Source organism: Xenopus laevis, chromosome 8L, assembly GCF_017654675.1.
Source record: "Xenopus laevis strain J_2021 chromosome 8L, Xenopus_laevis_v10.1, whole genome shotgun sequence".
Lineage (NCBI taxonomy): Eukaryota > Metazoa > Chordata > Amphibia > Anura > Pipidae > Xenopus > Xenopus laevis.
Genome location: NC_054385.1, coordinates 12,213,461 through 12,228,884, shown reverse-complemented (window position 1 = coordinate 12,228,884; position 15,424 = coordinate 12,213,461). Strand labels below are relative to the sequence as shown.

General features: G+C 42.9%; 1 protein-coding gene across 3 annotated transcripts in view; it reads right to left on the bottom strand.

Moving 5' to 3' along the window:
• Positions 1 to 6,258: 6,258 nt before the first annotated feature.
• LOC108704469 (whirlin-like) overlaps positions 6,259 to 15,424 on the bottom strand; it is a 38,788-nt gene continuing 29,622 nt past the window's right edge. For 2 of the 3 annotated variants that reach the window (XM_041573175.1, XM_041573176.1), the window contains exons 10-14: positions 12,133 to 12,204; positions 10,449 to 10,968; positions 10,091 to 10,254; positions 7,310 to 7,432; positions 6,259 to 7,075 (exon numbers count right to left, since the gene is read on the bottom strand). In XM_041573175.1, coding sequence (XP_041429109.1) covers positions 6,893 to 7,075; positions 7,310 to 7,432; positions 10,091 to 10,254; positions 10,449 to 10,968; positions 12,133 to 12,204 — 1,062 coding nt within the window. In that variant the 3' untranslated portion in view covers positions 6,259 to 6,892. The remainder of the gene's footprint in view (positions 7,076 to 7,309; positions 7,433 to 10,090; positions 10,255 to 10,448; positions 10,969 to 12,132; positions 12,205 to 15,424) is intronic. The other variant, XM_041573177.1, reaches the window with a different exon arrangement.

The window sequence follows — 15,424 nt, the reverse complement described above, 5'->3', positions numbered from 1 at the left end:
TTGATAATGAAGGTGAATTGCCCTTTAATCTGTGAGTCTAACTTTTCCCAAGGGACCTGTTATCTTATATTGTTACAATTACTTATTTGCTTATCTAGATACATTTGAATTGTTACAAATGAACCTAATCTTCTGTTGTGGCTGTTCTGGGCTCTCTGCCAAAAGCCAATTAAGTTAGAAACATTGTTTCTTTTTCTGGCTGTTCAGTGCAGAGAAAAATGGGACTTTCCAGTACAAATGAGGGGCTGCAGGTTGAGCTGTCAAAAGAGGGACTGTCCCTCTAAAAACGGGACAGTTGGGAGGTAAACACACATTCACACTCAGGGCAGTCTAGCTAATCACATCTCATCACATACACAGGGCAGCTTTACTAATGACACAAAACTCACACACACAGGGCAGCCTAACTAATAACAATAGCACAAACCCACCACATAAAAAAGCAAAAAGACACAAAGGATTGCACACTAAATAAAAGTTTAATGAATTTACAACCAGATATAAATAAGGTTGCCACCTTTTCTGGAAAAAAATACCGGCCTTCCTATATATTTATCTTTTTTCCCTATTAATAACATTGGGATCAACCATCATTATATAGGACCAATCAATGAATGGAAATGAATGTGTGTATTTATGCCCCTCAGGCAATTGTAGTGCTACAACTCATGCTTAGACATGCTGTGGAATGCACAACCAAAATGGCACACTCTGATCATGTCTAAACACATCATGCTAGGGGCCATTTACTTATGAACAAAGTGCAATTTTTGGACACAAATCACCATAATTTTTACTCATAATTCAGTGTTTTGTTCCTGTAAATCCCTTGAACCATGAGTGGGTACCAGTAAAGATATAAATGCACATTAGTGGCTCCTTTTTTTACTGAATTTGTGTACAAATGGCTTCATTTTTAAAGTGTGGCTTCAGCAGGGGAATTAGTGCACTATTAACTGCATGTGAGTCACCATCTCTCCCTACTATACCCACTGTTACTATAGGCACCATCTCTCCCTACTATACCTGCTATCCCACAGTCACACTCCCTTCCCAGAGACTAATATCCCACTGTTACTATAGGCACCATCTCTCCTACTATACCTGCTATCTCACAGTCACACTCCTTCCCAGAGACTATTATCCACTGTTAACCCCCCTACCTGCCTACCACAGTCACACCCCCAGACATTCCCTGTTACTATACACCATCTCTCCTACTATACCTGCTATCCCACAGTCACACTCCCTTCCCAGAGACTATTATCCCACTGTTACTATAGGCACCATCTCTCCCTACTATACCTGCTATCCACAGTCACACTCCCTTCCCAGAGACTATTATCCCACTGTTACTATAGGACACCATCTCTCCCTACTATACCTGCTATCCCACAGTCACACTCCCTTCCCAGAGACTATTATCCCACTGTTACTATAGGCACCATCTCTCCCTACTATACCTGCTATCCCACAGTCACACTCCCTTCCCAGAGACTATTATCCCACTGTTACTATAGGCACCTTCTCTCCCTACTATACCTGCTATCCCACAGTCACACTCCCTTCCCAGAGACTATTATCCACTGTTACTATAGGCACCATCTCTCCCTACTATACCTGCTATCCCACAGTCACACTCCCTTCCAGAGACTATTATCCACTGTTACTATAGACACATTCTATCCCTACTATACTGCTATCCCACAGTCACACTCCCTTCCAGAGACTATTATCCCACTGTTACTATAGGCACCTTCTCTCCCTACTATACCTGCTATCCCACAGTCACACTCCCTTCCCAGAGACTATTATCCCACTGTTACTATAGGCACCTTCTCTCCCCTACTATACCTGGCTATCCCACAGTCACACTCCGCTTCCCAGAGACTATTATCCACTGTTACTATAGGCACCATCTCTCCCTACTATACCTGCTATCCCACAGTCACACTCCCTTCCCAGAGACTATTATCCACTGTTACTATAGACACCATCTCTCCCTACTATACCTGCGTATCCACAGTCACACTCCCTTCCCAGAGACTATTATCCCACTGTTACCTATAGGCACCTTCTCTCCCTACTATACCTGCTATCCCACAGTCACACTCCCTTCCCAAGACACTATTATCCCACTGTTACTATAGGCACCTTCTCTCCCTACTATACCTGCTATCCACAGTCACACTCCCTTCCAGAGACTATTATCCACTGTTACTATAGACACCATCTCTCCCTACTATACCTGCTATCCCACAGTCACACTCCCTTCCCAGAGACTATTATCCACTGGTTACTATAGGACACCATCTCGCCCTACTATACCTGCTATCCCACAGTCACACTCCCTTCCCAGAGACTATTATCTACTGTTACTATAGACACCATCTCTCCCCTACTATACCTGCTATCCCACAAGGCCACACTCCTTCCCAGAGATTATTATCCACTGTTACTATAGACACCATCTCTCCCTACTATACCTGCTATCCCACAGTCACACTCCCTTCCCAGAGACTATTATCCACTGTTACTATAGGCACCATCTCTCCCTACTATACCTGCTATCCCACATTCACACTCCCTTCCCAAAAGCTATTATCCCCACTGATACTAGAGACAGCACCTCGTCCTACTTTGCCTACTATTCCTGCTATATTTCCCAAACTTAGGGTTAAATGTTTCCAGTTCCAGACATCTCTGGTTAGAAAGCAGAATGCATGGAAGGTTATCTTCCTGCATGGGAACTGGATAATTACCAAGGAAAATTACCACTGCCAAGATTTTCGAAATAGTGGGGTCTGGAGCCACCTAGAGGACAGTAATAATACAGATTGAAGTACAAATGGTGTCACAACTTGATGAACTGATTGTATGATTTGAACAAATGGGCTATCCAACACATGAACTTTTGCAGAGTAAAATTTGAGCCCTGGAAATGGCACAGGAGGGATTACCTGCTAACAGCATGTCATCTGAGCCTTCAGCACCTCTTCCTACTTTGCCTACTATACCTGCTATATTTCCCAAATTTAGGGTTAAATGTTTCCAGTTCCAGACATCTCTGGTTAGAAAGCAGAATGCATGGAAGGTTATCTGCCTGCATGGGAACTGGATAATTACCACCGAAAATTCCCACTGTATATAAATGCAAATTAGTGGCTCTTTTTTCTTTTACTGAATTTGTGTACAAATGGCTTAATTTTTAAAGTGTGGCATCAGCAGGGGAATTAGTGCACTATTAACTGCATGAGTGGACCCACTTTCTGAACTATTATTCCTCATCTCCTCAATCAACCTCTTTATGCTCCTAGTCTTTTATATCTACTTACTACACTATATTCTTCCATTATTAAGCCTCTTTTTCCCATAAATAAATAGGGAATGACCATGAAATAGGCCAAAAGGTTAGAAGCAAGAGGTCCACTGACACCTGGGCCCACCGGGAGTTTTCCTGGTATCCCTGTGGGCCAGTCCAACACTGGTACTCACTGTCTATTTGTATTATGTGATCACATTCCCCAGTTTGTTAATAGACTACTTATATAGGTCCTGTTTATATAGTAGGTGGACTGGCAGACCCCATGTAAAATCCTGTGCCATTTTCTCTTGTTAGATGGTGTGCCCTCTTTTTAGGATTACACATGGGCGTTTGTTTGTGTGCTCCCATGCGTTCAGCCACAGGGGAATGCAGGAGTAGACGCAATGGGGCTGTACTCACACAGACGCATGTATGAGCCAAACACAGGTAAAATGCAACATGGTGCGTCCCAATCTTCATTTGGCACTTACTTGCGTCTGTGTGAGTACAGCCCCATTGACAATAATCCATTGCATCCGACGAGACGCCTGTGCTTCCTCTCATTGCGTCGGATAAGAAGGACGCGCACTGTGTAGTTCCAGCCTTCCAGTTCCAGTGTTTCGCCTTATCAGTACTATATTTCTATATCTCTTGAAGTTGTTGCTAAAAAAATTTTTTTTTTTCCTTTTCTTGCACAGTTCTAATTTTGCTCGGTGTTGTAAAATCCTTTTTGTCTGTGCTGCACTTTTGTATGATTTCCTTTTTGATTATTTAAATGGTGGCAGTTCTTATTGTTAAGTCAGTTTATTTAAGGTGGCCATACACGGCCGATAAAAGCTGCAGACAGACCGAGTCGGCATCTTATTGGCCCGTGTGTGGGGGCCCCCGACGGGCTTCCCCGATCGAGATCTGGCCGAAAGTCGGCCAGATCTCGATCGGAAGGGACTAAAAATCCCGTCGGATCGCGGCCGCATCTGTTCGTTGATGCGGTCCCGCGATCTGACCGCCCGTTTGCGAACGCTAGGATCCGATCGTTGGGCCCTAGGGCCCACGATCGGATCAGCCCGATATTGCCCACCTCAAAGGTGGGCATATCGGAGGGAGATCTGCTCGTTTGGCAACATCGCCAAACGAGCGGATCTATCCATGTATGGCCACCTTAACTTTGAATATTTCATTGCACAAGTGGTACATTTTATTTTTTTCACACTCTTTTACTACTTATGTAACTAATTTGGCGTTTATTTTAAGTATTGATGTGTTATACTAACAATTAACTTTAGAATTCAGTATTTTTCTGGCCTGGCATTTTAACAAGGTAATGAGTTTCTACCAATAGTAGTCCATAGCAACTTCTGCAGCTGACTCTCCCTCCTTTAATAATATATGAGGGGAACGCCCCCTTGCCTTGACACAGACAGCAGTCATTTTCCCCCAGGACAGACTCCTTGCAGTACTTCCTTAGGACTGACTCTCTGATCTTACGTGAGCTATCTTTTAGTGTTACTCTCTTTTTTAATTTATGATGATTATGGAGACATAATATGTAGAATACGTGTTTGTCAGCGATTCTCCTGTACAACTTTTGTGAATGAACACGTTTAACACATGTAGTGAGATAACATGGAGTTACAATATGTTTTTTTTGGATTGGAACATGCTATGGTTTTAGAAATGTATTTTTGTTGTAAGATATTTTAGCGTTGCCACATGATGTTATCTGTTTATTTCTATCTTTTTTTTTTATCCTTGGGGGATTTGTTTAGAGTTAATTGGTAGCTAATTATATGCAGGTCTTACTTTGGTGCAATTATCTTTCATGATGTCACTCAATGCATTTTCCCAGCGGTGTTTATCAAACACACAGCAGTAAATGTGTGTGTATATGTATATGTATATGTATATATATATATATATATATATATATATGTATATGTATATGTATATATATATATATATATATATATATATATATATATATATATTCTGGGGTGAATTAAATGGATTAATACAAGTATTTGCCCGTCTGAACCGAATCCGAATAATTTGCATATGCAGATTAGGAGCAGGGAGGAAGACAGTGTGACTTTTTGTCAGAAAAATGTTTTTCCCTTCCTACCTTTAATTTGCATATGCAAATTCCATTCAGTATTCGGTCGAATCTTTCGCAAAAGGATTCAGAGGTTCGGCCGAATCCAAAATAGTGGTTTTGGTGCATCCTTAGTTACATATGCCAGAAGGGCAGTCACAGTAATGTTAAGGCTCTTGTATCTATAAAGTAGTACAGCCACTATAATAATGACCTTCTTGTCTAAAGCTCTCTTTTTCTTTAAGACTGAATTTATTTCATTCCATAGGGGCCAATGGCAGAAACCCATCTTGATCCCTGTAGCCTATATTTGTTGCTCCCACCGAACCATGGTTAGTTTTGTTTCCAGGAATGAAACACAACATAGGCACCACTGGTGAATCCTATTAGGAGGTTTAGGGAGGCTCCCGGTGCTCCAGGGGCCCCATATAGAGATATATGTTGCAGATCTAACTGCCCTATTGGGATTGTGCCCACCAACAAAACCTGATCTAGCTTCATTATCAGTTTTTGCATTCCAACCCTATCTTGTATTTGTTATAATAAAAATTCCTCTCTTGTAATTGACTTTCTTTGCAGAATGAGTTCTACCAGTTTTCCTGTGCAGTTTATATGATGGCAGTTGATTAGTCTGAATAAACAGGGCAATCGAGGCCTAATGGATTAGCAGGGTGCTCACATTTCGAAAATGCCCAGGGCACATGGTATTCATAATCCACCTAATGCAATCACGTCTTCTGTAACAGGCATAAAGGTTCACCTGCCAATCATTTGGTGCATCCTTATTTCTTCTTAATGACCTACCTAATTTCCCATTATATTCAGCCAACGGGATATTTAAATGATACACTTTTCACGCACAATATCTCTCACGTGAGGTTTATTGAAAAAGTAAAGTGACAGTCTCTGTAATTACACGGCTTTTATTCTGATGATCACAGCGTGGGCGGCACATCAGTCACACACACTCGAGCAGAATGTGGAGGAGGTGAGGTGAAGGGGGTCTTTTCTCCCCAGCGAGGCTAAATACGGTTCCGAGAAGAGCAGGCACAGAACAGTAAGGTGTTAATGAGGTTTTAATACAGTGTAGTATCCACACGTAGAATAACTGGCAGTTGCTATCTACCTACCTAATGCTGTATTAATGTCATGTCCTTTAAAGAGCAATCTGCTTCTCTATCTCTGGGCAGCAACCTCTCTCTCTATCCTGCTTTGCCCAACTAGTATGACTTCTTCTACTACAGGACTTTCTAGTCTTTGCTTTGTCTACCTGCTTATAATATTTTCTGTTAATCTGCCCCCCATTGCCTGTCTGTCTTTAACCCCTGCTCTTGGTATCACCGCTTCTGTGGATGGGATTCTACTAAAGCCACATGTTGGACTACGGGACCACGTATGTAGCTTAAGCACACAGATGGCACCTACACGTTATACACAGAAGCACGTGGCACCGGTCTCTTCTGCTAGGTCACATTCAGTCTTGGTGCCACAATGAAATACTATAGCGAGACATTAAATTCTGTGACCAAGAAGTCCATGTAGTCCTTTTCTTTGGTCTTGAAGGCCTCTGCGATGATCCTGGCTGCTTCCCGATGCTCCTTACCCTGCATAGAGATCCCATTTACTTCTAGGATCACCTGGCCTACCTTCAGCTTGCTGCAGTTGTGCGCAGAACCTCCTCGCTGTTTGGAACACGTAGGGAGAGAAAGATCATGTCAAAATAGTAAAGAGTAATATAAGGTCAGATGTAGATAGGGTTGCCACCAGGCCAGTATTTTACCAGCCTGATGCTTTGCTTCAATGTTATTAATTGGGAAAAAAACCAAATATACAGGAAGGCCTGGATTTTTTTTTTTTAAAAAAAAGGTGGCAACCCTAGATGTAGAGGGCAATCAGAGACAGAATAAAAGCTTTACCTGAATAGTTACTATACGTGGAAGTGGCTGACGTGTTTTGGCTCCCCCTTCAATAGCTATTCCCAGACTTGGTGCCGTTTTCTTCACTCTCACTAATGTAGCTGTAGACTCCAGCAGACCTGGCTACAAAGAATACAATATCTTTGTTATTTATGTCTGCTCTGGTCCATTAGCCTATAGCAACCAATCAGCTGTTAGCTCCTGTGGTGGACTATAGATAGACTGATGATATCACAATTCCCAGAATGTTGACAATAAATACTCCATATCCCCATGAATAGCCATTTTCAGTTCTATACAGAAATGTATTTCACATCACTGACACGGGAACATGAAGTACTATAATCCGACATAATAACCAGCAAAGAGCTGTGCTGAAAAGGAACCAATACGTTTTTGCAATTTGTTTGGAGAGTAGGATTGCAGCAACTGTCCTTGTTTTAGGTCAGGCCTTTTTAATCTAGGGGTCAGGAACCAAAATGAATCTAGGATCACTATGGTCCATTGAAAACTGTGACGTTATCTCCTACAGCAGCAAATAGAAATAAAAATAATGGGCAGCTCTGGTTATTAACCAATTTTGTACCACAAAGCTATCCTCCAAATTAATTTGGGAGAAAACAGCTAAGAAACGCTGCCCTAAGTTTTGTTGGGTTATAGAAACATGGCCCCCCTCTTTTTCATCAAAAAACACTCTTTGCTTAAAGGAGAACTAAACCCAATGCAATGTTAAGTCCCTGCTGGCCCCCTCCGTTTGCCTCCCCCCCTGCACAGTCTTACCCCAGAATTCTGTCCCCTCTTGAAATAGCGGCTGCAAATAGTGAGTGCAGCGGAGCTCATGGGTGCCGTCTTCTTCTCTTTGGTAATTTTCGTGAAGTGAGCAGCATAATGGCACATGTGCAGTTGGCACAATCTTCCGGTTTGCGACAACTGCGCGTGTGCCGGAAATTGGAAAAGTTGAGGAAGAAGACATGAAAATTACCGAAGAGAAGAAGATGGCGCCCGTGAGCTCTGCTGCGCTCCCTCTGCATTTGCGGTCACTATTTTAAGAGGGGACAGAATTATGGGGTAAGTCTGTGCAGGGGGGAGGCAGGGAGGGGGCCAACTGAGGGGGGCCAGTGGGGACTTAACATTGCGGGGAGTTTAGTTCTCCTTTAAGGTAGGGACAAGGCCAAAATGGTACACAGGGCTTCTCAGTAATATTCTCTAGTATTATCCTAGGGCAGGGCGGCAAATGTGAATATTGAGCGAGGGTCCCCAACCTTTTATACCGGTGAGCAACGTTCACATGTAAAAAGAGTTGGGGAGCAACACCATCATGAAACCTGCTGCTGAGTGGTGCAAAATAAGGGCTGTGATTGGCCATTTGATAGCCCCTATGTGGACTGGTAGCCTACAGGAGGCTCTATTTGGCAGTACACCTGGTATTTACTCAACCAAAACTTGCCTCCAAGCCAAGAATACAAAAATAAACACCTGCTTTGTGGCCACTGGGAGCAACATACAAATGGTTGGTGAGCAACATGTTGCTCACGAGCCACTGGTTGGGGATCACTGGCATAGAGCGTAGGCCATTCTGTAGAGCACTGGGCCTAAGAGGGAACATTATACAATAGCTTTAGGAAGATCAAAATGATTAAAGGCGCATGTTCTGCTGTGAATTTAGAGCCATTAGATGATGGTAGGAACTGCTAGGGATGAGTAGATGACAGGTGTGAGATGGAATAGCACATAATTCTTTAACTCAAGGGGATAATTTAGTTAGGGGAAAATGAAGATAGATCTTAAATGGATTGTTTGGCTTTATATTGCATTGAAAGCTTTTTGACACATAATTCATCTTACTTCAGCAGAAATCAAGCAAATCAGAGCTTTGGGCATGGTGGCTATTAATCTTGCTTTAGTATGGGAGAGGAAGAGGAGCATTATATCTGTATATAGATAGATATATAACACTACCTATTCTGATTCATGGACTGTGAACCATGAATGTCCAGTGGAACACAGACAATGAGAAACTGAGGGGGGGGCAAAAGGAGCAATTGTTTCCCACTCATATGGCCAGTTGATAGGACTCTGGGTGTGGCATGAATCAGGGATAGAATGACTATGAGATAGTCAGTCATAGTCCCTCTTGCTCCAGTATTTAAAATGGTGTTAGTAAAGCTATGGAATGTGGAGGACAGATGTTGACAATGGTATTTGCAGTGGATGGGCATGATGGGATAGCCACCAACAGTGGCTTAGACATAAGGTATCAAAAGGACTTGAAAACAAGACTTGAAAAACCTTTATCTTGACCACATCATGAGGTTTACATAATAAAGTACAGCAAGACAAATTGTCATATGGAAAACAACCCTCTTGCTTGTTATGTCCAGCTGTGCCCATCATCTATTCAACTACAATTCTTAAAAGCTTCTAAGAGTTGTTATCTTGCACTGAATTCTAGTAATTGAAGTTCATCAACAATAGGCTGCAGGTTGGATATCACTACTTTAGAGGAACTCCGGCAGAAGATTCTAAGGAACATGTGGTATGGTCATTTTCTAGTGTTCTAACATGAGTCAGAAGTGGGCTCTGGGACACATGTTAGATAACAGGAATTATGATACATGGAGGCTGTGACAGAGCCAAGAAGATTCTGAACCTTTGAGACCATCAGGATAGGTCTACTTTAGGGATCTGAAGCCTGCTCTTCATACTACAGACTGAGCCTTTAGAAATGATGGCAAATTACCACCTTTAGAAAATATTTCTAGCTAAGAGAGGTTCTCTTACCGGTTTTTGCAATCCCTCCAGGCCTTTTGTTTTTTGAGGCTGTGGACTGCTGTTTTTGCTTCCAGCGCCAACATCACCTGCATCAACTCCACTGTCCTCACTCAGGGTCTGCCCGCTGTCCGAAAGTTGGGAGAGGGAGGCTGGAGGGGAGAGGGGCAGGACTGCTGAACAAAAAGTTAATATAGGTCACAGAAGTCATAGAAGCCCATATATCTTAACATACTACACCTGCTAGTTATACAATTTTCTACTTATGCACATATCAGCTTGGATTTCATCCCTAACAAAGCCCTAAGCAAGAATATCTCTGGGTCCCTCTGTTCCAGAGAAGGTTCTAAGGTGTGTCAAGGCCTCTCACCTCTTGTCTGGGGAACAGCCCGAATTTCATTCACATCTGGTTCACTGTTGGGGCGATGAACTTCAACCATCACAAAATGTTGACTATTGTTGTCTGAAGTTTCTCCATTTGTAGGTGAAGGTGGATGACTGGGGATATCCCCCATGACCTTTAATTTTGTTGGGGACTGGACTCTTGGGAAAGGGGTTAGTGGATGCTGTGTAACTAGAGCCAGATGAGCAGGAGGGAGAGAGGCGGGTGTCATTTTGGAGGAATGATTGGAGGAGGAATGATTGGAGTAGATGGCTTGGTTTGAGTTTTCTCTTGATGGCGACGCAGGAGGACTGGTCAGAGGGGGAAGAGGAGGGCTCGGGTTAGTGGGGGGAACTGTAAAAAAAAGGCCAGATTGGGATGATCCTGAAGAGGGGCGTTGTGCAAGCTCCCTACCCTGCCGCCTCATTTGCGGAGCATGTTCTACTGTGGATTGCAGGGGAGCCGATTGAAAATTGGGGGGTTCTTCAAGAATGGAGTTGACATCATCCTGCAAATATAAGTAAACAAATAAGGTTCTAGCTATACCCTCTCCAAAAAACGACATTCCACAATATCAAGTGAACTGTCTTGGCCACCACAAAGGCATTACTATTGTTCCCAGATGGAAACTTGTAATCTTATTAGAATCCCAAAATAGTACTGAGCCAGATGATCTCACAAGCCTGAGCTGCTTGTCATGGATTGGCAGCAACCTCTCCACCTGTATGCATAACGCCAAAAAGAAAGTTCATTTCTTCTGGCTCATTAATTTAAATAGGAGAAACCGCTCATAACAAACAGTAATTACCTTTAATTAAAGTAGTTTCCCTGGTAATGCACTGGTGGATCTGCTCCTTTGGTGTGCTCTCCATATGACTGCATCTATGTCTGATTTGGTCTGGGACCAATTGGGATGATTCCACATTTTAACCCAAGCAAGAGTTTTAAAGGACCAGTAAAATAAAAAAATTTGTTTGTACTTAACAAAAAAAACAACCTCCAAGACACTTTTAACTTTAAATTCGTAAAGTCTTTATTAAGAATTAACTTACCGATTCCTTTTCTTCAAAAACGGCGACAGTTTCTGAAGAGGAGCGCAAGCGGAGAGTCGGTAAGTTATTTCTTCATAAAGACTTTGCGAATTTAAAGTTAAAAGTGTCTTGGTGGTTTTTTTTTCGCAGAAACAGATTTCTTTAACGTTTTTTTATGTTACTGATTTTTTAAGCCTTATGTCCGACGCACGATTGTTCTTTGCAATCTCCTGACCTACCGCTAACCATTCAGTTTAAATAAAGTAGTGCAAAGAACAAATCAGACCATGTTCTGGCCATTAATTCTAAGCCCACAATAGTACGAAAGTTATGTCCGACAAATAGTAGTGACAATATCCCATTGATAATGACTAAACGACCAATCAGCATGGCATGAAAAATGTCGGGATGATCCACACACAGTCCGAACAAAGATTTGTAAGACTTTATCTTTGCGTCTATGCCAACTTTAGCCTACTGGAAGCAATAGATTGATTGGCTGCTATGGTTAACAACACATTTACACTGATGCAGATGCCATAATTAGCTCCTTTTGAAAGTTACATGGACAAATGTAGGCAGCCGTTTCTGAGTGTGACACTAAGATTAGTCCCTGTCCTCAATATGCTGGAGCTACTCACCAGAGAGATATCAGGCAGTGTGTTTTGAGTGAGGCTCCTGGAGTCGGAACTCCCTTCAGGGTCTGCTCCATTCTAAGGCAATAAAAAGAGAATGTAAAATGTATGCGCCCACATAAAAATAAATAACCAGTAAATGCAAACCATACACCCGTGTATGATTCAAATAGTGATAACGTAGGAAGATATAAGCATACCAAAAACCCACATGACATCACAAAAATGTTACGATTATCTTTCTCTGTAATGTTCTCCTGGCTGTAATGTCTAATGTAACTACGAGCTGCTCCTATGAGTTGGCCCCTGATTAAGTCGGTAGCTATTGCCCAGTGTATGAGGCCCTCCAATAGGCTTCCCTGATCGATATCTGTCCAAAAGTCATCCAGATGTCAATTCGCCGGGCTCTGATCGAGGACCTCATCGGTTAGTTAGTGGATATGGTCCTCGATCTGACTGTCCATATTCTCCTCAAGGTGCACATATCGGGATGAGATCTGCTCTTTTGGAAAACTCTCCAAACAAGTGGATCTCCATATGTATGGCCAGTTTAAGGGTCTCCAAAATGATTACCTCTATGGTCAATGTAAATATATATTAAAATTACTCATTCATCAGAACACCACAGGGCCTCTGAACACCCTTGGACCCACAGCAGCACTAGCAATTTCGGACGCCTCTAACATCTCGTTGCAATGTTTGATGCTAATAGAACTTCTATAACTGAGATAAGAAATGGGACATGCTTGTCTTTTGGCTCCCCGCGAGATTAGGAGATTGGTGATGGGGGGCCTTGGTGGAGGTAGTCACAAAGAATAAGATAAGGCGCAATGGATAATTAAGTAGATATGGCTAAAGTAATCTAGAAGCATAAAAATATTGCCAGGGTCGGTAGCAAGTAAGAGCCAGGGCACAAAGGCAAATTCGGGGAGATTAGTCGCCGGACGACTAATCTCCTCGAATCTGCCTGTGTGCCCTGACCCTGTCACTTTCCCCATTTATCTATGAAAAGGACAACATCACCAGGGTCGGAACTAGGGGTAGGCAGAAGAGGCAGCTGCCTAGGGCGCAAAGATTGGGGGTGCTGGGCAGCTACCTCTTCTGCCTAGCCCTTGACTGGACCTGGCACTAGACTTTCGCCCTGTAAATGCTTCTGGCGCGCATGCCTGTGAACGGCATGGATACCAACATATGACGCTGATGTGCACGCAATGGCGCTAAAGCACGCGCAAGTGCTGCTAATGCACATGCGCAAAAGATGGGGGCAAGCTGCACGGCTGGGGAGCCCAGGGTGCCCAGCCGGCTAGGCCTGCCTCTGAGCATCAATTCAAAATCCTTGTTCCTTGTGATTTTTAAATACTTGTCCACCCCCTGCATTTTAATACCTATGCTAGGGGTCCCTCACTTTTTTTTATTGTGAGCCACATTCAAATGAAAAACGTGTTGCCAAATAAGGACTTTGATTGGCTATTTGGCAGGACTGCAGGTGGCTCTTACACTTGGTTTTCATGCCTCCAAATCTTGTCACCTGCTTCCAGGTCACTGGGAGCAAAACCAAAGGGGATGGTGAGCAATCATTGGGTATCAATGACCTATGGCCTTGCCATAGGTCAAAAAGTAGGTCAATAAGTGTGGCCTTATTGCTAATTTAGTGTCTTAAGCTGGCCATAGACACTTTGGTCGGACGTAACTTTAATACGATTGTTGTAGGGGCAGAACATGACTGATCTGTTATTTTACTACTTTATTTGATCTGAATGGTTAGTGGCAGGTCGGGACATTTCACCAAACGATCTTTCGTCCGATGTGAAGAAAAATCTGCATGTCTTTGGCCAACTTAGTCACAGAGACTACAGCCTTCCTGCTGGACTGGAGTTGATTTCAATGTCACTTTCACTTAAGGTGGCCATACACGGGCCGATAAAAGCTGCTGACAGACCGAGTCGGCAGCTTATTGGCCCGCGTATGGGTTCCCCCGATGGCCTTCCCCGATCGAGATCTGGGCGAAAGTCGGATCTGGGACAAAAAATCCCGTCGGATCGCAGGCGCATCTGTTTGTTGATGCAGTCCCGTGATCCGACCGCCCGCTCACATTCGTTAGGATCCGATCGTTGGGCCCTAAGGCCTCAAGGTGGGCATATCGGAGAGAGATCCGTTCGTTTGGTGACATCGCCAAACGAGCGGATCTCTCCGTATATGGCCACCTTTACTCATATTTAAGATATATGTTTTGTGCAAGGTTATATATCCCCAAACGACTTTTATCAACAGTAAATTTTCATTCACCGCTTCCCCTTGTAAAAGATGTCAGATATAATATAGCCTCTTTGGTTCAACATTTCTTTGTCCAGCAGAGCCACTGCTTTCATTGCCTGCTTCATTAATAATTATAAGTGGCCTCAAGACAGAATCCTGCCATGCAGCACTTATAGCCTCATTCTAATTAGCAAATGAATGGATGATAACTACTCTCTGCACATGATTCGGCAACCAGCTCGATATCCCACTCCATTTAGAACCCCCCACCACCACAGCAGCCCAACAGACCAATGCAATCATATTTTATGCTGCGTTGCATACCAATCCTTTGCAAAATTCAATGTGTACCAGTAAAGTATAACCTTCAAAAAGCAAGAAGAAAGGAAGATGAAGTGCATTTTTAGATGAGGTATATTTATCCTTTCAAACAAGCTGAAGAAACAAGTATGGAGAAATTGAAATGCCTGTCTACATGCCATCTAGCCCAGGCTCTTTGTTTATCTTCATTCTCTCTCAGCACTTTGGGACTATGTCTTGTGTCAGCCAAGCATATCTTGTTGGTGGGAAGCCGTGCATACATAAGTAGGCAAGTACTTCTATGCAGACAAAACATCTATCCATTGGACGACAAACTTCAGTTTTATATGAAGAATATTTCATTTTGGTGAAGAATTGTGATGCCATTTTAATGTAGGTTACAGCACTATCTCCCTAAATATTAGCCTCTGCAAAATCTACCTTCTTCACTGTCACCATTTACAATTTTTTTTCTGCAACATAGATTCAATTGCATTGGATTTTATCGCTGTTCTTCAGACTCTCGTTTACTGCAACCCATAGAATAAGCTTTATGTGATTTGAGATTACACAAAACAAAACATGTTATCTTGAAGGATTTATAAATAAGGTTTTGACCCGTGCTGGGAATACCCAGAGAAATCCTAGTGGGCCCTGCTTCATGGGGTCCAATCGGGTGGCAGGTGTGTGAGCGGCAGGTAGAGCTTTGGGATGGAAGGGCAGGTGGCATCAGCATGGTGGA